A 24,155-nucleotide genomic window follows, 5' to 3' on the forward strand; every position below is an offset into this window, starting at 1 on the left:
AATCAAACACTGATGTTTTATTGTATCCAAGCACTGGGAGGGGGTCGTTTTCATTATGACTGTGGTCAATTAAATCATAAATTCACTGATTTGATGCAGCCCAAACAGAATAGAAAATGGGATTATTTGATTCGGTGAAAAAATGATTAATAAAAACATTCATTAAAGAGTCATGGCCCAAAGCGGCGGCGCTGAATTTTGAGTGACGTCATCCCGCAACTGGAACAGACGAGGCGGAAGAGAAAGTCCCTCGGGTTGATTGTGTGACTGCGGACGTCGATTCCAGGAACACCTAAAAGAGCAACTCCAGTTCATTTCAACGCTGTTTACATTGGTCTCTCAAGTGGAAAACAACACATAACTGCCCAAAAATATCGGGGGCCATGGAGTTAAATGGCAAAGAGGAACTCAAAGGATCCGTGTTGCATATCGTGGTAGTCGGATTTCACCACAAGAAAGGCTGTCAGGTACGTCAATCTCGAGAGGCATGCTAACTAGGTAGTCTGGGCAGTGGAGATCCATGAAGCACACGAGCTGCTGCCCAGGCAACTATTAGCAGAAAAGAGTGGAGAGCTGCTCCTATTAGGAGGCTACATTATGCGTCAAGCAGAGCATTGGGTAATGGCTGGGGGTGTGAGTGAATGAGCTATTTAGTTATTTGACTGATTAGCAACAGTAACAACAACCCAGGCAGGGACCTTTGCTGTTGGGTCATTCCACGTAATTTCAACAAGCCATGTACTCACAATGTACTCACCATGTACTCACAATCTCAGATTGTTTTGAAATAGTTTTCTGTAGTTAGAAACAGATAAAATGAGCATTCCTGACACATGATTTTATCACTGAGAAGAATGTAACTAATTGATTGCACACAAATTGGTCATTTGAATGTATAGGTTTGATTTAATCTTCAATTAATATTGTACCTAACATCCAATTTGAAACATAATTCTTCCTAAACAATGAGTACGACACGAGGAATCTAATACAATTATCAATAGTTCTGTGTTTATAACATGCATCACATTTTTTTCCTTTGCAACTTTGCTTCGAAAACCAATAGCTTTTGTTCATGATAAAAATAAATTGTGTGGTCGTCCTCCATAATATCAAGCCATTCCTCCATCCATGAAAACGGGGTGTCGGGCAGCCTTGTGTTTGGGCCAGTAACCGAATCCCCGAGGTGACAAAATCTGTCGTTCTGCTGTTCCCCGGTAGGCTGTCATTATAAAATATATATATATATATATATATATTTATTTATTTATTTATTTTTGGGATTACTTATAAATAAGGATTTGTTTGTAACTGACTTACCTAGTTACATAAATGTTGAATACATTTTTTTTTTAAAGCTAGTCAGTTTGTCCTTCTCTTAGGCTTAATTGTGTCCATGAAACGGCACCTTTGTGTGTGGTTTGTTCCATTTCAAAAACGGTCTAGATTAGTTCCTGGCAATTGGTGAATATGCAAACCATTTTTATTTAATTTAACCTTTTCTAGGCAAGTCAGTTAAGAACAAATTCTTATTTTCAATGACAGCCTAGGAACAGTGCCTGTCCGCTCGGGTGTTTGCAACCTTCCGGTTACTAGTCCAACGCTCTAACCACTAGGCTACCCTGCCGCCTCTACACTCTAACCACTAGGCTACCTGCCACCCCTGCTACTGCAGTTCTAATGGTCTCAATGTAATGGTCTCTAATGGTTTTCGATGGTAAAAGTCCCAAACACACACAGTATAGGGTTTTTTTTATGGTATTGTGTTGGGAAGGATTACGACCCAAATTGGAGGTTCGGTATTTATTTATATTTATTAAAGATGATATGAATGCTATACATTAAAATGACCAATGTGGGGCCACTCGATTAGCTTAATTCCTCTGAGATCATAATCTCATCTGTTTCTATTTACAGAAGAAGAAAAAAAAGATTTCAGAACAATCTGAGCTGGTGGGTGTTGAAATCCTGTTTCTTGTGCTTTTTGACGTGGAATGACTCTGTTCTGTTCAACCCACCAGTGGTTGACTGACAAGACACTAGTGCCTGGTCGTCACTGATCACCTGTTTTATAAACCAGCACAGATGGGACAGGCCAGCAGGGAAAACATTTTTTGTTGCTCGGTATCTTTGTTGCATAACACAGTTGTAAACAATTAGGGACCACCTTGTTGGCTTACCTAGAATTATTCAAAGTGCATGGTCGGGCTATATTGTGAAGAACTACAATCAATGTCATTTACTGAAATGCTATAATCGATCAGTGTTTAATTTGCACTTTTCCTTGACATGAGATCTTATCTCCTCACGGCTAATTTCCTTGCTCTTGGCCAGAGGTTTTATTTCAACCTGCCAATGTTTGTACTGCTAGCCTATACTCCCTCAGTCATGTGACTGTTATTATAGAATGTGTCATACGCAAATCCAAATGCATCTATACGCACAGTCACTGCCTGCAATGTTGTTGTCACTGTGGTTTCGAGGATTAGCCTAAAGTTTAGTGAGTCATTTGACAAATTTTAAGGAGAGCTTGATAGACGCGATGGACTACAAGGGCAGTGTTTACGCCTGGTAATTACCCTAGTGAAAGGGTGTGTGTGGGGGGGTGTGTGAGTGTGTGTGTGTGTGTGTGTGTGTGTGTGTGTGTTTGCATGCATGCAGAAAGAGTCCACCTGCTCATCCAGTCAGGAAATGAACAAGGACAAGCTAATACCTCAAGTCTATTCCACTAATAATAATCGACAGAGCTTCTGAAGAGAGGAGGGACTATCCCTTCTGAGGTACACCATAAAGAATGGACGGGGAGATTCACCAAACGTGTTTTCAACAGACACAATTTTCCCAAAGTCCTTGTTGTATGTTCATGAGCCTTTTAATAAACAGCAGACACCTGTTCTGCTTCTGTAACCACAGACAGGACAAATTATTATTCTTCAATTGTGTATTAGTCTCTGTTTTTAGTTTCTGTTCCTAAAATTGTTTCCGGGTTATTTCTAAGTACCCTTTCTGTCCGGAACCATAGAGCCAGCATTCCATAGGTATCTTTCGTTGTCTTGGCAATTCTCTCATTACATGCTTTTTACTCTTTACAAAAATAATAATATCACACACCACTTTTTCAGAAAATCATGATGATTTTAGTCCTTTTTTAGACCTGTACAGTGCCTTGCGAAAGTATTCGGCCCCCTTGAACTTTGCGACCTTTTGCCACATTTCAGGCTTCAAACATAAAGATATAAAACTGTATTTTTTTGTGAAGAATCAACAACAAGTGGGACACAATCATGAAGTGGAACAACATTTATTGGATATTTCAAACTTTTTTAACAAATCAAAAACTGAAAAATTGGGCGTGCAAAATTATTCAGCCCCCTTAAGTTAATACTTTGGAGCGCCACCTTTTGCTGCGATTACAGCTGTAAGTCGCTTGGGGTATGTCTCTCTCAGTTCTGCACATCGAGAGACTGAACATTTTTTCCCATTCCTCCTTGCAAAACAGCTCGAGCTCAGTGAGGTTGGATGGAGAGCATTTGTGAACAGCAGTTTTCAGTTCTTTCAGTTCAGGGATTCGCTGAATGTCCAACCATGAAGGAGCACAGTACCAGTACGGTACCAGTCAAAACGTTTGGACACCTACTCAAGGGTTTTTCTTCATTTTACTATGTTCTACATTGTAGAATAATAGTGAAGACATCAAAACTATGAAATAACACATGGAATCATGTCGTAACCCAAAAATAGGTGTCAAACTAATAAAAAATATATTTGAGATTCTTCAAATAGCCACCCTCTGCCTTGATGACAGCTTTGCACAGTCTTGGCATTCTCTCAACCAGCTTCATGAGGTAGTCACCTGGAAGGCATTTCAATTAACAGGTGTGCCTTGTTAAATTGTGGAAATAATTTCCTTAATGCATTTGAGCCAATCAGTTGTGTTGTGACAAGGAAGGAGTGGTATACAGAAGATAGCCCTATTTGGTGAGGCAAAGTCCATATAATGGCAAGAACAGCTCAAATAAGCAAAGAGAAACAACGGTCCATCATTACGTTTAAGACATGAAAGTCAGTCAATACGGAACATTTTCGGTAACTTTGAAAGTGCCGTTGTAAAAACTATCAAGCGCTATGATGAAACTGTCTCTCATGAGGACCGCCACAGGAAAGGAAGACCCAGAGTTGCCTCTGCTGCAGAGGACAAGTACAATGGAGGGTCTACTTTGAGAAACAGACGCCTCACAAGTCCTCAACTGGCAGCTTCATTAAATAGGACCTGCAAAACACCAGTCTCAACGTCAACAGTGAAGAGGCGAGAAGGCCAGCATCCCGGAGTCGACTCTTCACTGTTGATGTTGAGACTGGACAGAGGAACTCTGCCTAGAAGGCCAGCATCCCGGAGTCGACTCTTCACTGTTGACGTTGAGACTGGACAGAGGAACTCTGCCTAGAAGGCCAGCATCCCGGAGTCGACTCTTCACTGTTGACGTTGAGACTGGACAGAGGAACTCTGCCTAGAAGGCCAGCATCCCGGAGTCGCCTCTTCACTGTTGACGTTGAGACTGGTGTTTTGCGGGTACTATTTAATGAAGCTGCCAGTTGAGGACTTGTGAGGCGTCTGTTTCTCAAACTAGACACTCTAATGTACTTCCACGCACTCCCGCATGTTGACTCTACACTCCCTTGTGTTGTCCTGACTCTACACTTCCTCGTGTTGTCCTGACTCTACACTCCCTCCCTCGCGTTGTCCTGACTCTACACTCCCGCGTTGTCCTGACTCTACACTCCCTCCCTCGCGTTGTCCTGACTCTACACTCCCGCGTTGTCCTGCCTCTACACTCCCTCCCTCGCGTTGTCCTGACTCTACACTCCCGCGCTGTCCTGACTCTACACTCCCGTGTTGTCCTGACTCTACACTCCCTCCCTCGCGTTGTCCTGACTCTACACTCCCGCGCTGTCCTGACTCTACACTCCCGTGTTGTCCTGACTCTACACTCCCTCCCTCGCGCTGTCCTGACTCTACACTCCCGCGTTGTCCTGACTCTACACTCCCTCGTGTTGTCCTGACTGTGTGATCTCATATTTTCGCTGTCTTATTTTAAGCCCCAGAAGTAAAACAGAAGATTAAATAATGACTAGCTGAATAAAGACAGACTTGCTTTCTCGTTGAGTCATTTTAGCTACTCCCAGGCCTATGCTGAGCCAATCTGTTCCATGAGTAAGATGGATAGCTTTGTAACTGTGTGTGTAGGTTAGTAGGATGGATCGTGGGTGCTGGTTTCTGGGTGCTGGTTTCTGGGTGCTGGTTTCTGGGTGCTGGTTTCTGGGTGCTGGTATCTCGGTGCCGACATCTGCAGTCTCTCTCTTCCCCAGGTGGAATACTCCTACCCCCCCCTCATCCCTGAGGAGGGCCATGACAGCAACAACCTGCCTGAGGAGTGGAAGTACCTGCCTTTCCTTGCCCTGCCTGACGGAGCACACAACTACCAAGAAGGTACATAAACACCCTGACCCTTAACCCTGACCCTTAACCCTGCCTGACGGAGCACACAACTACCAAGAAGGTACATAAACACCCTGACCCTTAACCCTGACCCTTAACCCTGCCTGACGGAGCACACAACTACCAAGAAGGTACATAAACACCCTGACCCCTGACCTTTACCCTGACCCTTAACCCTGCGTGACAGAGCACACAACTACCAAGAAGGTACATAAACACCCTGACCTTTACCCTGACCCTTAACCCTGCCTGACGGAGCACACAACTACCAAGAAGGTATATAACACCCTGACCCCTGACCCTTAACCCTGCCTGACGGAGCACACAACTACCAAGAAGGTACATAAACACCCTGACCTTTACCCTGACCCTTAACCCTGCCTGACAGAGCACACAACTACCAAGAAGGTACATAAACAGCCTGACCCCTGACCTTTTCCCTGCCTGACAGAGCACACAACTACCAAGAAGGTACATAAACACCCTGACCCCTGACCTTTACCCTGACCCTTAACCCTGCCTGACAGAGCACACAACTACAAAGAAGGTACATAAACACCCTGACCCCCTGACCTTTACCCTGACCCTTAACCCTGCAATATTAGTAAAAATGATTAGTTTAACTGCACAAAGAAGGTAGAAGCAGATTTGAAATCATCTCTGTACTGTACAAATCCTCACCTAGTCCATGTTTTACACTGTAGACCCTGTAGTATTGTAAAAAGTGATTCAGTTTAACTGCTTGTTGGCCGGCTGTATAAAGCAGATTTGAAATACATTCTGATTGTACAGTGATTCACTGGCTGCTAGTTGGCCGGCTTTTAAACTCAGACCCAGTACATTCTGATTGGGAGTGATTCACTGGCTGCTGGTTGGCCGGCTGTATAAACCTCACCGACGCAGTACATTCTGATTAGGGAGTGATTCACTGGCTGCTTGTTGGCCGGCTGTATAAACCTCACCGATGCAGTACATTCTGATTAGGGAGTGATTCACTGCAGTGCAGTCGGGCTACAGGAGCAACGGCAACATGAGACAGACTCATGCATGGGATGACACAGTTCACTGGAGTAGGGCAGTGCATCGTGCTGCTGAGGAGAGGAAGCTAGACCACAGCTGTGTGGCTCTTCATATGTCCTTGGCTGTGCTGTTGTTATGGTCCAGGGTGTTACATGCTGCTTGCTGACGCTAAAGGCTCAGGGTCAGTGAGCCGCGAGTAACGCCATGGACCAGAGCTAGCTGTACTGTGCCGTCCAGTCTGTCTGCCCCGACCTGTTTCTGGCCTTGTTGCTGACAGAGGCGGCTCCTTGGTTGCAGTCACGGCTCCTTGGTTACAGTCACGGAGACGGCTCCTTGGTTGCGGTCACGGCTCCTTGGTTGCGGTCACGGCTCCTTGGTTGCGGTCACGGCTCCTTGGTTGCGGTCACGGCTCCTTGGTTGCAGTCACGGCTCCTTGTTGTAGTGCGGAGACGGCTCCTTGGTTGTGCGGAGACGGCTCCTTGGTTGCGGTCACGGCTCCTTGGTTGTAGTCTGTGTCCCTGGACGGTCAGCTCCTTGGTGGCGGATGCCGGCTCATTGGGGGAAAACACGGCTCCTTGGTTGCGGTCACGGCAACTTGGCCTCCGGATCCAAGTGCGGAACGGCTCCTTCTCTGCAGTCACGGCTCCATTTGTAGTCACGGCTCCTTGGTTGTAGTCACATGATCCATTACAGATGCAGTCACGGCTCCTTGGTTGTAGTCACGGCTCCTTGGTTGTAGTCACGGCTCCTTGGTTGTAGTCACGGCATCCTTGGTTCCAGTCACGGAGACGGCTCCTTGGTTGTAGTCACTTATGACGGCTCCTTGGTTGTAGTCTGTGTCCCTGACTGTATTTTTTTTCTGAGAGTGGAGGATGCCTTAGCAACATTATGGGGATGTGACTTTTCTTAGGATGTGATTTTTTGGCAATGGCCTCCTGATCCAAGTGGAGGACCCCAGATTTTGATGGAGGATGACTGACATTTTTACAGATCCTCGTGATCCATTACAGATGGAGTCTTTTTTTAATGTTATCATCTTTTTATCTGATTGTTTTTGGAGGATGTGAAAACATGGAGGATCCTCCATTTTATGGAGGATTGCAGTTTTTATGTAGCCTTATGTGTAATTTTAACTGCCACTGTGTGATTTTTTTATGGAGGATGTGATTTTTTTATGGAGGATGTGATTTTTTTATGGAGGATGTGATTTTTTTTTTATGGATGTGATTTTTTTATGGAGGATGTGATTTTTTTATGGAGGATGTGATTTTTTTATGGATGGATGTGATTTTTTTATGGAGGATGTGATTTTTTATGGAGGATGTGATTTTTTTTATGGATGTGATTTTTTATGGAGGATGTGATTTTTTTTATGGAGGATGTGATTTTTTTGACAGTTATAATTTGCCGGTCTGTAAGGCTAACGATGTTTTGGTGCTGATTACAACAACAGAGGGAAGATTAACAAGGTGATTTTCAGTCGTCTTTTGGGTCGCTACAAACAACAGATTCTCACTTCTTAATGTGTAATTAATTTGCGAGTGCTGAAATTGCTGTTGCTGTTTTTTTTTTGGGCTAATTAACTAAAGACCACGTTACGACAAATCTCAGATCAGAGAGAGTTGTAGAACTGTCTTATCTGGAGCGACTTACAGGCAGTGCATTCATGTACGTTTCGTAGGTGAAAACAACCGCATGTTATTGCAGGTGGCCCATTCCTGGAAAATAGTAACTAATGATGTGATTTGTTGTTTTGTTTCTCAGACACTGTGTTCTTCCACCTCCCTCCTCTCGCTGGAGCAGATGTGAAGTGTGTGTACGGAGTCTCCTGCTATCGCCAAATAGAAGCTAAGGTTGGTTCCCCCTCATGTCTCTACCAGCTGGTCGACAGAGTAGAGTCTCTCTCTACCAGCTGGTCGACAGAGTAGAGTCTCTCTCTACCAGCTGGTCGACAGAGTAGAGTCTCTCTCTACCAGCTGGTCGACAGAGTAGAGTCTCTCTCTACCAGCTGGTCGACAGAGTAGAGTCTCTCTCTACCAGCTGGTCGACAGAGTAGAGTCTCTCTCTACCAGCTGGTCGACAGAGTAGAGTCTCTCTCTACCAGCTGGTCGACAGAGTAGAGTCTCTCTCTCTACCAGCTGGTCGACAGAGTAGAGTCTCTCTCTCTACCAGCCGGTCGACAGAGTAGAGTCTCTCTCTCTACCAGCCGGTCGACAGAGTAGAGTCTCTCTCTACCAGCCGGTCGACAGAGTAGAGTCTCTCTCTACCAGCCGGTCGACAGAGTAGAGTCTCTCTCTACCAGCCGGTCGACAGAGTAGAGTCTCTCTCTACCAGCCGGTCGACAGAGTAGAGTCTCTCTACCAGCTGGTCGACAGAGTAGAGTCTCTCTACCAGCTGGTCGACAGAGTAGAGTCTCTCTACCAGCTGGTCGACAGAGTAGAGTCTCTCTCTACCAGCTGGTCGACAGAGTAGAGTCTCTCTCTACCAGCTGGTCGACAGAGTAGAGTCTCTCTCTACCAGCTGGTCGACAGAGTAGAGTCTCTCTCTACCAGCTGGTCGACAGAGTAGAGTCTCTCTCTACCAGCTGGTCGACAGAGTAGAGTCTCTCTCTACCAGCTGGTCGACAGAGTAGAGTCTCTCTCTACCAGCTGGTCGACAGAGTAGAGTCTCTCTCTGCCAGCTGGTCGACAGAGTAGAGTCTCTCTCTGCCAGCTGGTCGACAGAGTAGAGTCTCTCTCTACCAGCTGGTCTACAGAGTAGAGTCTCGACCCATTTCATGTTTCCTGACACGTCAGTGTTTGTTGTTTTTCTTTTTCAGTCCCTGAAGGTCCGTCTGGCTGACGTCACCAGGGAGACGGTCCAGAAGAGTGTGTGTGTCCTCAGTCAAGTGGTGTGTGTGTGTGTCCTCAGTCAAGTGGTGTGTGTCTGTGTGTGTGTGTCCTCAGTCAAGTGGTGTGTGTGTGTCCTCAGTCAAGTGGTGTGTGTGTGTCCTCAGTCAAGTGGTGTGTGTGGGTCCTCAGTCAAGTGGTGTGTGTGTGTGTGTGTGTGTGTGTGTGTCCTCAGTCAAGTGGTGAGTGTGTGTGTGTGTCTGTGTGTGTGTCCTCAGTCGAGTGGTGTGTGTCCTGATGTGACAAAGAGGAGAGAGGGGTGGGGATCGCTCTATGAAAAGTAACACTGTGACCCTGGGTCAGTGGACAGCCTCCTCTCTGTCCATAGGCCCCCAGCCCTCTATGACCCCTGGGTCAGTGGACAGCCTCCTCTCTGTCCGTAGGCCCCCGGCCCTCCATGACCCCTGGGTCAGTGGACAGCCTCATCTCTGTTCGTAGGCCCCGCCCTCCATGACCCCTGGGTCAGTGGACAGCCTCCTCCTCTGTCCGTACGCCCCGATGACCCCTGGGTCAGTGGACCCTCTGGGATCTGGGTCAGTGGACAGCCTCCTCTCTGTCCGTACGCCCCCGATGACCCCTGGGTCAGTCTCTGTACGCCCCCGATGACCCCTGGGTCAGTGGACAGCCTCCCTCTGTCCTACGCCCCGATGACCCCTGGGTCAGTGGACAGCCTCCCTCTGTCCGTATGACCCCTGGGTCAGTGGACAGCCTCCTCTCTGTCCGTACGCCCCCGATGACCCCTGGGTCAGTGGACAGCATCCTCTCTGTCCGTACGCCCCCGATGACCCCTGGGTCAGTGGACAACGATGACCCCTGGGTAACAAAATCAAAATCAAAATTAAATATAGCTCTTTTTTATATTATTTTTATTTTTTTCAAATGAGCCAGTGAAGTTGCACATTGGTGAAATCAGCCATTATTCAGTTTGAATTGTAGACGACTGGTGACAACCCTTCACTTGGTCAATGATGTCCTTCTTCCCCAGCCTCTGTACGGTCTCCTCCAAGCTAAACTGCAGCTCATCACACACGCCTACTTTGAGGAGAAAGACTTCTCACAGATTTCGATATTGAAGGTGAGTGTTTCCAGTCAGCTCTCTTTCACGGTCAGATGTTTAGTCCCCAAGTCTTTAATCCCTTTATTCTGTGATGTGTGACCTCACGCGTTTGTGGAACATTGAACTCAGAACCTTGTCTTTACCCTCCTCTCTCTCTCCCCCAACTTTCTCTCTCGACCCCTCCTCTCTCTCTTTCTTCTCCCCCTCCTCTCTTTCCCCCTCCTCTTTTCTACCCCTCCTCTCTCTCCCCCCTCCTCTCTTAATACCCCTCCTCTTTCTCTCTCTCCCCCTCTCTTTCTACCCCTCTTTCTCTCTCTCCCCCTCTTTCTCTCTCTACCCTCCTCTCTCTCCCCCCTTTCTCTCTCTTCTTTCTCTCTCTCCCCCTCTTTCTCTCTCTCCCCCTCTTTCTCCCTCTCCCCCTCCTCTCTCTCTCTACCCCTCCCTCTTCTCTACCCCCTCTCTCTCCCTACCCCTCCTTCTCTCTCTACCCCCTCCTCTCTCTCTCTACCTACCCCTCCTCTCTCTCTCTACCTGTCTCTCTCTCTCTACCTCTCCTCTCTCTCTCTACCTCTCCTCTCTCTCTCTACCGCTCCTCTCTCTCTCTTTCTCTCCATCTGTAGGAGTTGTATGAACACATGAACAGCTCCCTGAGAGGGACAGCTCTAGAGGGATCCCAAGTGTTCCTGGGTAAAACTGTTCTGCTATTCTCCCTGGCTTCAAATGGCACCCCATTCACTTCATAGTGCCCTGCTATAGGCCCTTCATAGTGCCCTGCTATAGACCCTTCATAGTGCCCTGCTATAGACCCTTCATAGTGCCCTGCTATAGACCCTTCATAGTGCCCTGCTATAGACCCTTCATAGTGCCCTGCTATAGACCCTTCATAGTGCCCTGCTATAGACCCTTCATAGTGCCCTGCTATAGACCCTTCTTTAGTGCCCTGCTATAGACCCTGCTTTAGTGCCCTGCTATAGGCCCTTCATAGTGCCCTGCTTTAGGCCCTTCATCAGGCTTTAGACCCTTCATTTGGCTTTAGACCCTGTTTTAGGCCCTGTTTTAGGTTTTAGTCCCTGCTATTTTAGGCTTTAGACCCTTTTAGTGCCCTGCTTTAGGCCCTTCATAGGCCCTGCTTTAGGCCCTTCATAGTGCCCTGCTATAGACCCTTTAGGCCCTGCTGTGCTTTAGTGCCCTGCTGTAGACCCTTCATAGTGCCCCTGCTATAGACCCTTTAGTGCCCTGCTTTAGGCCCTTCATAGGCCCTAGACCCTTCATAGTGCCCTGCTATAGACCCTGCTTTAGGCCCTGCTTTAGGCTTTAGGCCCTGCTTTAGGCCCTGCTTTAGGCTTTAGGCCCTGCTTTAGGCTTTAGGCCCTGCTTTAGGCTTTAGGCCCTGCTTTAGGCTTTAGGCCCTGCTTTAGGCCCTGCTTTAGGCTTTAGGCCCTGCTTTAGGCTTTAGGCCCTGCTTTAGGCCCTGCTTTAGGCTTTAGGCCCTGCTTTAGGCCCTGTTTCAGGCTTTTGGCCCTGCTTTAGGCTTTAGACCCTGTTTTAGGCTGTTTTAGGCCCTTTAGGCCCTGTTTTAGTCCCTGTTTTAGGCTTTAGACCCTGTTTTAGGCCCTGTTTTAGGCCCTGCTTTAGGCTTTAGGCCCTGTTTTAGGACCTGCATTAGGCTTTAGGACCTGCGTTAGGCCCTGCTTTAGGCTTTAGGCCCTGCATTAGGCTTTAGGCCCTGCTTTAGGCCCTGCTTTAGGCTTTAGGCCCTGCTTTAGGCCCTGCTTTAGGCCCTGCTTTTGGCCCTGCTTTAGGCTTTAGGACCTGCTTTAGGACCTGTAGGCCCTGCTTTCGGCCCTACTTTAGGCTTTAGACCCTGTTTTAGGCCCTGTTTTAGGCCCTGCTTTAGGCTTTAGGCCCTGTTTTAGGCCCTGCTTTAGGCTTTAGATCCTGTTTTAGGCCCTGCTTTAGGACCTGCGTTAGGCCCTGCTTTAGGCTTTAGGCCCTGCTTTAGGCTTTAGGCCCTGAGTTAGGCCCTGCGTTAGGCCCTGCTTTAGGCTTTAGGCCCTGCTTTAGGCTTTAGGCCCTGCTTTAGGCTTTAGGACCTGCGTTAGGCCCTGCTTTAGGCTTTAGGCCCTGCTTTAGGCTTTAGGCCCTGCTTTAGGCTTTAGGACCTGCGTTAGGCCTGCTTTAGGCTTTAGGCCCTGCTTTAGGCTTTAGGACCTAGGCTGTAGGCCCTGCTTTAGGCCCTGCTTTAGGCTTTAGGCCCTGCTTTAGGCGTTAGGCCCTGCTTTAGGCCCTGAGTTAGGCCCTGCGTTAGGCCCTGCTTTAGGCTTTAGGCCCTGCTTTAGGCTTTAGGACCTGCTTTAGGCCCTGCTTTATGCCCTGCTTTAGGCTTTAGGCCCTGCTTTATAGGCCCTGCTTTAGGCTTAGGCCCTGCTTTAGGACCTGCATTAGGAGGACCTGAGTTAGGACCTGGTTAGGCCCTGCTTTAGGCTTTAGGCCCTGCTTTAGGCCCTGCGTGAGGCTGTAGGCCCTGCTTTAGGCCCTGCTTTAGGCTTTAGGCCCTGCTTTAGGCCCTGCGTGAGGCTGTAGGCCCTGCTTTAGGCCCTGCGTGAGGCTGTAGGCCCTGCTTTAGGCTTTAGGCCCTGCATTAGGCTGTAGGCCCTGCATTAGGCTGTAGGCCCTGCTTTAGGCCCTGTGTTAGGCTTTAGGCCCTGCTTTAGGCCCTGCATTAGGCTATAGGCCCTGCTTTAGGCCCTGTGTTAGGCTTTAGGCCCTGCTTTAGGCCCTGCGTTAGGCTTTAGGCCCTGCTTGAGGCTTTAGGCCCTGCATTAGGCTTTAGGCCCTGCATTAGGCTGTAGGCCCTGCTTTAGGCCCTGCATTAGGCTGTAGGCCCTGCTTTAGGCCCTGTGTTAGGCTTTAGGCCCTGCTTTAGGCCCTGCGTGAGGCTTTAGGCCCTGCTTTAGGCTTTAGGCCCTGCGTGAGGCTGTAGGCCCTGCATTAGGCTGTAGGCCCTGCTTTAGGCTTTAGGCCCTGCTTTAGGCCCTACGTTAGGCTATAGGCCCTGCGTTAGGCTATAGGCCCTGGTCATCTGTGGGGTGATCAGGTGTCTATTGTCGTAGCCTCTAAACATGTCCTAGATTAGCTGCAGAAAAATGTCTGTCACGTGTGACAATTGAGCCACTTGTTATGGTGATAAACCCAGCTTACAGAAACAGGCTGCATCTTTACAAGGGGGGGGGGGGGTCTTCTCTCATGATGAGCTCAGCTGGCATCCAAAATGTCTCCCTATTTCCTATGTAGGGCCCATGGAGCTCTGGTCGAAAGTATTACCCTCTATAGGGAATGGGGGTGTAATTTGGGACACATATTCACACGTGTGATAGAAATGTCCTCCTTGAGGCAAATTTCACATTCTTCACATTCTCTCCCGACAGGTATGTCACCAAGAGATTTAATACTGCACTTTCGACACAAGGTACATTTTATGTGTTTTGAGGCAAGCAGATGACTTGTAAAGGTTTAAGTTGAGTCCCAAATGGCACCCTATTCCCTATATAGTGCACTACTGTTGACCAGTAGTAGCCTGAAGAACTGTAGCCCAGAGAACTGTAGCCCAGAGAACTGTAGCCCAGAGAACCGTAGCCCAGAGACCTGTAGCCCAGAGACCTGTCGAAGCCCTGAGAACTGTAGCCTGAAGAACAGAGAACCTGTAGCCCAGAGAACCGTAGCCCAGAGAACCGTAGCCCAGAGAACTGTAGCCCAGAGAACTGTAGCCCAGAGAACCGTAGCCCAAGAGAACTGTAGCCCAGAGAACTGTAGCCCAGAGAACTGTAGCCCAGAGAACCGTAGCCCGACGAGCGGTAGCCCAGGTCCCTGTGGGATCTGGTCTTAAAGTAGTGCACTATAAACGGAGTAGGGTGCCATTTGGGAAATCCCCCTGGAAACACCTGCCAAAGATTGTAGTTTAATTAATTGTTGTGCTTTAATTAACATGCTTCCTTAACTCTCCCCTTCTCTCTCTCTCTACTTCTCTACCACCCCCCCCCTCCCCAGGTTCTGATCCTCTTCAAACTGATTCTGCTGGAGAAGAAGGTGAAAACGTGATTTAGCACCGACAGCATATCACAACCCAATGACATGTACCACACACAGTGACCTCACAGCAAGAGTGCATGTCGTCAGTCATCGTTTCTACCCCAAGAGGGACAGAACGAACATAAAACACCTCCAGGGAACTTATCTCCCCATGGATGACTGTGTGTATGTCCCCCCCTCTCTCAGGTCCTGTTCTACGTGTCTCCAGTCAACAGGCTAGTGGGAGCTCTGATGACCGTACTGTCTCTGTTCCCAGGTGAGAGGAGTCCACCAGTCACTGTGCGTCTCAAATGATACCCTATTCCCTATATACAGTAGTTTTTAAACATTTATTTTATTTAACCAGGCAAGTCAGTTAAGAACAAATTCTTATTTACAATGACGGCCTACCGGGTAACAGTGGGTTAACTGCCTTGTTCAGGGACAGAACAACATGTTTACCTTGTCAGCTCGGGATTCGATCCAGCAACCTTTCAGTTACTGGTCCAACGATCTGACCACGAGGCTACCTGCCACCTCTACACTCTAACCACTAGGCTACCTGCCGCCTCTACACTCTAACCACTAGGCTACCTGCCTCCTCTACACTCTAACCACTAGGCTACCTGCCACCTCTACACTCTAACCACTAGGCTACCTGCCTCCTCTACACTCTAACCACTAGGCTACCTGCCACCTCTACACTCTAACCACTAGGCTACCTGCCACCTCTACACTCTAACCACTAGGCTACCTGCCACCTCTACACTCTAACCACTAGGCTACCCTGCCACCTCTACACTCTAACCACTAGGCTACCCTGCCACCTCTACACTCTAACCACTAGGCTACCCTGCCACCTCTACACTCTAACCACTAGGCTACCTGCCACCTCTACACTCTAACCACTAGGCTACCTGCCACCTCTACACTCTAACCACTAGGCTACCTGCCACCTCTACACTCTAACCACTAGGCTACCTGCCGCCTCTACACTCTAACCACTAGGCTACCTGCCGCCCTACACTCTAACCACTAGGCTACCCTGCCTCCTCTACACTCTAACCATCAGGCTACCTGCCACCTCTACACTCTAACCACTAGGCTACCTGCCACCTCTACACTCTAACCACTAGGCTAACCTGCCACCCCTACACTGTAACCACTAGGCTACCTGCCGCCCCTCTACTCTAACCACTAGGCTACCTGCCGCCCCTACACTCTAACCACTAGGCTACCTGCCACCTCTACACTCTAACCACTAGGCTACCTGCCGCCTCTACACTCTAACCACTAGTCTACCTGCCTCCTCTACACTCTAACCACTAGGCTACCTGCCGCCTCTACACTCTAACCACTAGGCTAGCCTCTACACTCTAACCACTAGTCTACCTGCCACCTCTACACTCTAACCACCGTGCATTACTTTTGACCAGATCCCTATGATATAGTGAATATTGTATTAGGATTAATATTGGTGAGTATGGGTGATTTGTGGCGAGTGTGGTGATTTGATTGATTTGCGAGTGTGGGTGATTTGTGGCGATGATTTGTGAGTGTGGGTGATAGTTGGGTGATTTGTAGTGTGGGTGATTTTTGGCGAGTGTGGGTGATTTTGGCGAGTGTGGGTGATTTGTAGTGTGGGTGATTTGTAGTGTGGGTGATAACGTATGGGTGATATTTGGTACACATGTTGTTGGATTCTTCTTCCCCCATACTGAAGGTCAAAGGTGATGTTGAGTCCTATAGGTCAGGATATCATGTATGCTGTGTTTCTTCCTCAAGGTATGATAGAGCACGGCCTGGCTGACTCCTCCCACTACCGGCCGAAGAGCAGCGTCTCCGAGGATATCACACTCGGAGACTGTGTGTCTGGAGCAGAGGACCTGGTCTCTGTTTCCGTCACTGACATCACCAACGCCACCGTGGAGCTAATGGGGGAGGAGGGCTTCGGAGACACCACCTCCACAGTGAAGGCTTCACAGAGGACATCGTCTTCCCCAGAGACCTCCACTAGGGAGAACACCCAGCTGAAGCCCCCCTCCCGGACTTCCCCAGAGACCTCCACTAGGGAGAACACCCAGCTGAAGCCCCCCTCCCGGACTTCCCTAGACTCCTCGGAGAGCGACTGGGAGACACTGGATCCCAGTGTTTTGGAGGAAGGGACTAGAGACTCTGAGACGGGGGGTTCAGGGGGTCTGGAGACGGGTATCCCCATCACGGTGCAGCCCCGGGGCCCGTCGGCAGGGCCAGGAGGCCAGGGAGCTGTCTCTCAGGGCTTGGTGTCTGGACTGGAAGAGGACCAATATGGCCTGCCACTCGCCATCTTCACCAAGGTACCCAGCTCAACCCAGATCCTTTCAGCGTATATTTAGAAAGATCTTTATCGGCGTCTGTAGAGCTCTCTCACCGTCGACCAATCAACAAGCAGTGTTTCTAATCCACAGAGACCTTGACCTGCTTTTTAAATTATTCACCTACATGTTGCCAAGGCAACAGCCAACTGAGCGTTCCTCTTTAGTTACAGCCTGGATCGTTCCTCTTTAGTTACAGGGTGGGGGTGGATCGTTCCTCTTTAGTTACAGGGTGGGGGTGGATCGTTCCTCTTTAGTTACAGGGTGGATCGTTCCTCTTTAGTTACAGGGTGGGGGTGGATCGTTCCTCTTTAGTTACAGCCTGGGTTCCTCTTTAGTTACAGGGTGGGGGTGGATCGTGCCTCTTTAGTTACAGGGTGGGGGTGGATCGTGCCTCTAGTTACAGGGTGGGGGTGGATAGCCTCTAGTTACAGGGTGGGGGTGGGTTACAGGGTGGATCGTTCCTCTTTAGTTACAGGGTGGGGGTGGATCGTTTCTCTTTAGTTACAGGGTGGATCGTTCCTCTTTAGTTCGGGGTGGATCGTTCCTCTTTAGTTACAGGGTGGGTCCTCTTTAGTTACAGGGTGGATCGTTCCTCTTTAGTTACAGGGTGGGGTGGATCGTTCCTCTTTCGTTACAGGGTGGGGGTGGATCGTTCCTCTTTAGTTACAGGGTGGATCGTTCCTCTTTAGTTACAGGGTGGATCGTTCCTCTTTAGTTACAGGGTGGATCGTTCCTCTTTAGTTACAGGGTGGATCGTTCCTCTTTAGTTACAGGGTGGATCGTCCTCTTTAGTTACAGGGTGGGTTCCTCTTTAGTTACAGGGTGGATCGTTCCTCTTTAGTTACAGGGTGGGGGTGGATCGTTCCTCTTTAGTTACAGGGTGGATCGTTCCTCTTTAGTTACAGGGTGGATCGTTCCTCTTTAGTTACAGGGTGGATCGTTCCTCTTTAGTTACAGGGTGGGGGTGGATCGTTTCTCTTTAGTTACAGGGTGGGGTGGATCGTTCCTCTTTAGTTACAGGGTGGATCGTTCCTCTTTAGTTACAGGGTGGGGGTGGATCGTTCCTCTTTAGTTACAGGGTGGATCGTTCCTCTTTAGTTACAGGGTGGGGGTGGATCGTTCCTCTTTAGTTACAGGGTGGATCGTTCCTCTTTAGTTACAGGGTGGGGGTGGATCGTTCCTCTTTCGTTACAGGGTGGGGGTGGATCGTTCCTCTTTAGTTACAGGGTGAATCGTTCCTCTTTAGTTTGTGGATCGCTCTTTAGTTACAGGGTGGATCGTTCCTCTTTAGTTACAGGGTGGATCATCTCGTTACAGGGTGGATCGTTCCTCTTTAGTTTGGATCCTCTTTAGTTACAGGGTGGATCGTTCCTCTTTAGTTACAGGGTGGATCGTTCCTTTTAGTTAAATCGTTCCTCTTTAGTTACAGGGTGGATCGTTCCTCTTTAGTTACAGGGTGGATGTTCCTCTTTAGTTACAGGTGGATTTCCTCTTTAGTTACAGGGTGGGGTGGATCGTTCCTCTTTAGTTACAGGGTGGATCATTCCTCTTTAGTTACGGGGTGGATCGTTCCTCTTTAGTTACGGGGTGGATCGTTCCTCTTTAGTTACAGGGTGGGGGGTGGATCGTTTCTCTTTAGTTACAGGGTGGATCGTTCATCTTAAGTTACGGGGTGGATCGTTCCTCTTTAGTTACAGGGTGGATCGTCCTCTTTAGTTACAGGGTGGATCGTTCCTCTTTAGTTACAGGGTGGGGTGGATCGCTCTTTCCAGGGTGGGGGTGGACTCTTTAGTTACAGGGTGGATCGTTCCTCTTTAGTTACAGGGAGGGGGTGGATCGTTCCTCTTTAGTTACAGGGTGGATCGTTCCTCTTTAGTTACAGGGTGGATCGTCTTCTTTAGTTACAGGGTGGATCGTTCCTCTTTAGTTACAGGGTGGATCGTTCCTCTTTAGTTACAGGGTGGACCTCTTTAGTTACAGGGTGGATCGTTCCTCTTTAGTTACAGGGTGGATCGTTCCTCTTTAGTTACAGGGTGGATCGTTCCTCTTTAGTTACAGGGTGGATTTCCTCAGTGGATCGTTCTTCTTTAGTTACAGGGTGGATCGTTCCTCTTTAGTTACAGGGTGGATCGTTCCTCTTTAGTTACAGGGTGGATCGTTCCTCTTTAGTTACAGGGTGGATCGTTCCTCTTTAGTTACAGGGTGGACGTTCCTCTTTAGTTACAGGGTGGATCGTCCTCTTTAGTTACAGGGTGGATTCCTCTTTAGTTACAGGGTACTCTTTAGTTACAGGGTGGGGGTGGATCGTTCCTCTTTAGTTACAGGGTGGGGGTTGATCTTTGAGCCATCACACAAAAACATCCGATATCTAGATTTATTCTCTGATATCTAGATTTCCAGTAAACTCCACCATAAATGTCAGTTGGTCAGGTACGTTTTCACGCACACACATGGGTGTGGTGACGAGCTGGGTGAGAAGAGCTTTTCCAGTACTACAACACACACACACACACACACACACACACACACACACACACACACACGCGAGCTCTGCTTTTCCAGTACTACAACACACACACACACACACACACACACACGAGCTCTGCTTTTCCAGTACTACAAGGACACACACACACACACACACACATACGAGCTCTGCTTTTCCAGTACTACACACACACACACACACACACACACACATGCGAGCTCTGCTTTTCCAGTACTACAAGGACACACACACACACACACACACACAGCTCTGCTTTTCCAGTACTACAAACACACACACACACACACACACACGAGCTCTGCTTTTCCAGTACTACAAGGACACACACACACACACACACACACACACACACACACATGTGAGCTCTGCTTTTCCAGTACTACAAGGACACACACACACACACACACACACACGAGCTCTGCTTTTCCAGTACTACAAGGACACACACACACACACACACACACACACACACACACACGAGCTCTGCTTTTCCAGTACTACAAGGACACACACACACACACACACACATACACACACAGCTCTGCTTTTCCAGTACTACAAGGACACACACACACACACACACACACACACATACACATGTGAGCTCTGCTTTTCCAGTACTACAAGGACACACACACACACACACACACACACACACACACACACACATGCGAGCTCTGCTGTTCCAGTCCTCCCTGCAGGGAAACAGTCAGTTTAATCACCAGAGGGTTGCATAACACCATGGTAAACATTGACCCATTACAAACAACATATAATGATGTTACTGTAACCTCGCTGTTGAGTGTGTCCTCTCTCTGACTAGATCTACACACACACACACACACACACACACATACATTAGTGACCTTTAACCTGTATGTGTGTCGTTGCCAGGGTTACCTGTGCCTGCCCTACATGGCCTTGCAGCAGCACCACCTGCTGTCTGATGTCACGGTGCGCGGCTTTGTTGCCGGGGCAACCAACATCCTCTTCCGTCAGCAGAGGCACCTGAGCGACGCAATCGTTGACGTGAGTCTTCCTCTCTCCATCTCTTCTTGCTCTCCTTCTCTTCTCGCTCTCCTTCTCTTCTCGCTCTCCTTCTCTTCTCGCTCTCCTTCTCTTCTCGCTCTCCTTCTCTTCTCGCTCTCCTTCTCTTCTCGCTCTCCATCTCTTCTCGCTCTCCTTCTCTTCTCGCTCTCCATCTCTTCTCGCTCTCCTTCTCTTCTCGCTCCTTCTCTTCGCTCTCCATCTCTTCTCTTCTCGCTCTCCTTCTCTCCATCTCTTCTCTCTCTCCTTCTCTCCATCTCTTCTCTCTCTCTCCTTCTCTCCATCTCTTCTCTCTCTCTCTCCTTCTCTCCATCTCTTCTCTCTCTCTCCTTCTCTCCATCTCTCTCTCTCTCTTCTCTCTCTCTCTCTTCTCTCTCTCTCCTTCTCTACATCTATTCTCTCTCTCCCTGAAGCTGTTAGGGTGCTATTTTGGATGATTTTCGTTATTTTAAAAAATGGCGGCAGTACCGGCTGGATCCCTTATGTATGTATTCAAACAATCTATCACTCTCCTTATCTCTCCATCTTTCCTCTTTCCAGCAGCCTTGATACCACTGCTGGCTTGCCTCTGAAGCTAAGCAGGGTTGTTCCTGGTCAGTCCCTGGATGGGAGACCAGATACTGCTGGAAGTGGTGTTGGAGGGCCAGTAGGAGGCACTCTTTCCACTGGTCTAAAGAAATATATACCCCAATGCCCCAGGGCAGTGATTGGGGACATTGCCCTGTGTATGGTGCCGTCTTTCAGATGGGACGTTAAACGGGTGTCCTGACTCTCTGTGGTCTCTAAAGATCCCATAGCACTTGTCGTAAGAGTAGGGGTGTTAACCCCAGTGTCCTGGCTATATTCCCGATCTGGCTCTCATAATGTCACCTAATCATCCCAATCTTCCAATTGGCTCATTCATCTCCTCTCCCCTGTAACTACTCCCCAGGTTGTTGTTGTAAATTAAAATGTTTTTTCAGTCAATTTACCTGGTAAAATAGATACAATTAAATCTCTCCATCTCGCTCCATATATTCTCTCTCCATCTCTTCTCTCAATCTATTGGCATGGGAAACATATGTTTAGACTGTGGTATTTCACCCAGTAGATAAGGGAGTTAATCAAAATAAATTGAATTTGTTTTCAAATTCTTTGTGGATCTGTGTAATCTGAGGGAAATATGTGTCTCTAATATGGTCATACATTGGGCAGGAGGTTAGGAAGTGCAGCTCAGTTTCCACCTCATTTTGTGGGCAGTGAGCACATAGCCTGTCTTCTCTTGAGAGCCATGTCTGCCTACGGCGGCCTTTCTCAATAGCAATGCTATGTTCACTGAGTCTATACATAGTCAAAGCTTTCCTTAAGTTTGGGTCAGTCACGGTGGTCAGGTATTCTGCCACTGTGTCCTCTCTGTTTAGGGCCATGTAGCATTCTAGTTTGCTCTGTTTTTGGTTCATTCTTTCCAGTGTGTTAAATAGCATTCTAGTTTGCTCTGTTTCTTTGTTAACTACTTGACATAATTATGTTTTAGTTTACTCATGATTTGGTTGGGTCTAATTGTGTTTCTGTCCTTGGACTTTGTGGTGTCTGCTTATGTTTGTGAACAGAGTCCCAGGACCAGCTTGCTTAGGGGACTCTTCTCCAGGTTCATCTCTCTGTAGGTGATGGCTTTGTTTGGGAATCACATTTTTAGGTGGTTGTAGAATTGAGTTGCTCTTTTCTGGATTTCGATAATTAGCGGGTATCGGCCTAATTCTGCTCTGCATGCATTATTTGGTGTTTTACAGTGAACATGGAGGATATTTTTGCAGAATTCTGCATGCAGTCTCTCAATTTGGTGTTTGCCCCATTTTGTGAATTCTTGGTTGGTGAGCGGACCCCAGACCTCACAACCATAAAGGGCAATGGGCTCTATGACTGATTCCAGTATTTTTAGCCAGATCCTAATTGGGATGTCAAATTCTATGTTCCTTTTGATGGTATAGAAGGCCCTTCTTGCCTTGTCTCTCAGATTGTTCACAGCTTTGTGGAAGTTACCTGTGGCGCTGATGTTTAGGCCAAGGTATGTATAGGTTTTTGTGTGCTCTTGGGCAACGATCATCAGTAGACATTTGACTTCAGATTCTAGTAGGGTGAGACCGGGTGCTGCAGACTTTTCTAGTGCCCGTGCCAATTCATTGATATACATGTTGAAGAGAGTGGAGCTTAAGCTGCATCCCTGTCTCACCCCACAGCTCTGAGGAAAATAAATCTGTGTTTTTTTGCCAGTTTTAACCTCACATTTGTTGTTTGTGTACATGGATTTTACAATGTTGCATGTTTTACCCCCAACACCACCTTCCATCAATTTATATAGCAGACCCTCATGCCAAATTGAGTCAAAGTATTTTTGGAAATCAACAAAGCATGAGAAGACTTTGCTTTTGGTTTGTTTGTCAATTAGTGTGCAGGGTGAATACATGGTCTGTTGTACTGTAATTTGGTAAAATGCCAATTTAACATTTGCTCAGTACATTGTTTTCACTGAGGAAATGTACGAGTCTGCTGTTAATGATAATGCAGAGGATTTTCCCAAGGTTACTGTTGATGCATATTCCACAGTAGTTATTGGGGTCAAATTTGTCTCTACTTTTATGGATCAGAGTGATCAGTCCTTGGTTCCAAATATTGGGGAAGATGCCAGAGCTAAGGATGATGTTAAAGAGTTTTAGTATAGCCAATTGGAATTTGTTGTCTGTATATTTGATCATTTCATTGAGGATACCATCAACACCACAGGCCTTTTTGGGTTGGAGGGTTTTTATTTTGTCCTGTAATTCATTCAAGGTAATTGGAGAATACAGTGGTTTCTGGTCGTCTTTAATAGTTGATTCTAAGATCTGTATTTGATCATGTATATGTTTTGCTATTTGTTCTTTGTTATAGAGCCAAAAAGATTGGAGAAGTGGTTTACCCATACATCTCCATTTTGGATAGCTCATTCTTCATGTTGTTGTTTGTTTAGTGTTTTCCAATTTTCCCAGAAGTGGTTAGAGCCTATTAATTCTTCAATTCCATCTCTCTCCATCTCTTCTTTCTCCTGGGTCCTGTTGGCCCGAAATGCGCATTATTCTAAGGGTGTGTCCCAAATGGCACCCTATTCCCTACACAGTGCACTACTTTTGACCAGAGTTACAGATGTTATCATATCCTGGATGTGTTTAACTCTCCCATGTGAAATCTGATTTGACCTGTATCATGAGTTATTGTGTGTGTCTCTCCGTCCATCCCACTAGGTGGAGGAAGCTAAGCTCCAGATTGGGGACCCTGAGTTGAGGAAGCTGCTAGGCCTGACCACCGCTGACCTGCGTTTGCTGACTACCTGGTCAAACACGTGACAGAGAACCGTGAGGACGTGTTTCTGGATGGGACCGGCTGGGAGGGAGGGGACGAGTGGATCAGGGCCCAGTTTGGACTCTACATACACTCCCTCCTATCCTCTACCTTACTAGAAGGTATTGATGATACACTCTACCTTACTAGAAGGTATTGATGATACACTCTACCTTAATAGAAGGTATTGATGATACACTCTACCTTACTAGAAGGTATTGATGATACACTCTACCTTACTAGAAGGTATTGATGATACACTCTACCTTACTAGAAGGTATTGATGATACACTCTACCTTACTAGAAGGTATTGATGATACACTCTACCTTACTAGAAGGTATTGATGATACCTCTAC

General features: G+C 47.7%; 1 protein-coding gene across 1 annotated transcript; it reads left to right on the forward strand.

Annotated features, from left to right (window-relative positions):
* The first annotated feature begins 225 nt into the window (after nt 1–225).
* On the forward strand, nt 226–23,897 carry LOC135522943 (late secretory pathway protein AVL9 homolog). The gene is made up of 12 exons (XM_064949665.1): nt 226–467; nt 5,368–5,488; nt 8,282–8,370; nt 9,336–9,407; nt 10,391–10,480; nt 11,083–11,149; nt 13,891–13,931; nt 14,510–14,548; nt 14,738–14,807; nt 16,316–16,866; nt 20,291–20,425; nt 23,701–23,897. Exons 1-12 carry the CDS (start codon nt 384–386, stop codon nt 23,800–23,802), a joined length of 1,461 nt encoding a protein of 486 aa, XP_064805737.1. The 5' UTR covers nt 226–383; the 3' UTR covers nt 23,803–23,897.
* Nucleotides 23,898–24,155: the final 258 nt, after the last annotated feature.

Source organism: Oncorhynchus masou, chromosome 30 (assembly GCF_036934945.1).
Source record: "Oncorhynchus masou masou isolate Uvic2021 chromosome 30, UVic_Omas_1.1, whole genome shotgun sequence".
NCBI classification, from domain to species: Eukaryota; Metazoa; Chordata; class Actinopteri; order Salmoniformes; family Salmonidae; genus Oncorhynchus; species Oncorhynchus masou.

What these genes read in the sequence shown, in the direction of transcription:
- LOC135522943 (XM_064949665.1), top strand. Translation starts at nt 384, where the DNA reads ATGGAGTTAAATGGCAAAGAGGAACTCAAAGGATCCGTGTTGCATATC. An exon ending in TGTGTGTCCTCAGTCAAGTG is followed by an intron (nt 9,408 to 10,390) that starts GTGTGTGTGTGT and finishes CTTCTTCCCCAG; the next exon opens with CCTCTGTACGGTCTCCTCCA. An exon ending in TGATTCTGCTGGAGAAGAAG is followed by an intron (nt 14,549 to 14,737) that starts GTGAAAACGTGA and finishes CCCCTCTCTCAG; the next exon opens with GTCCTGTTCTACGTGTCTCC.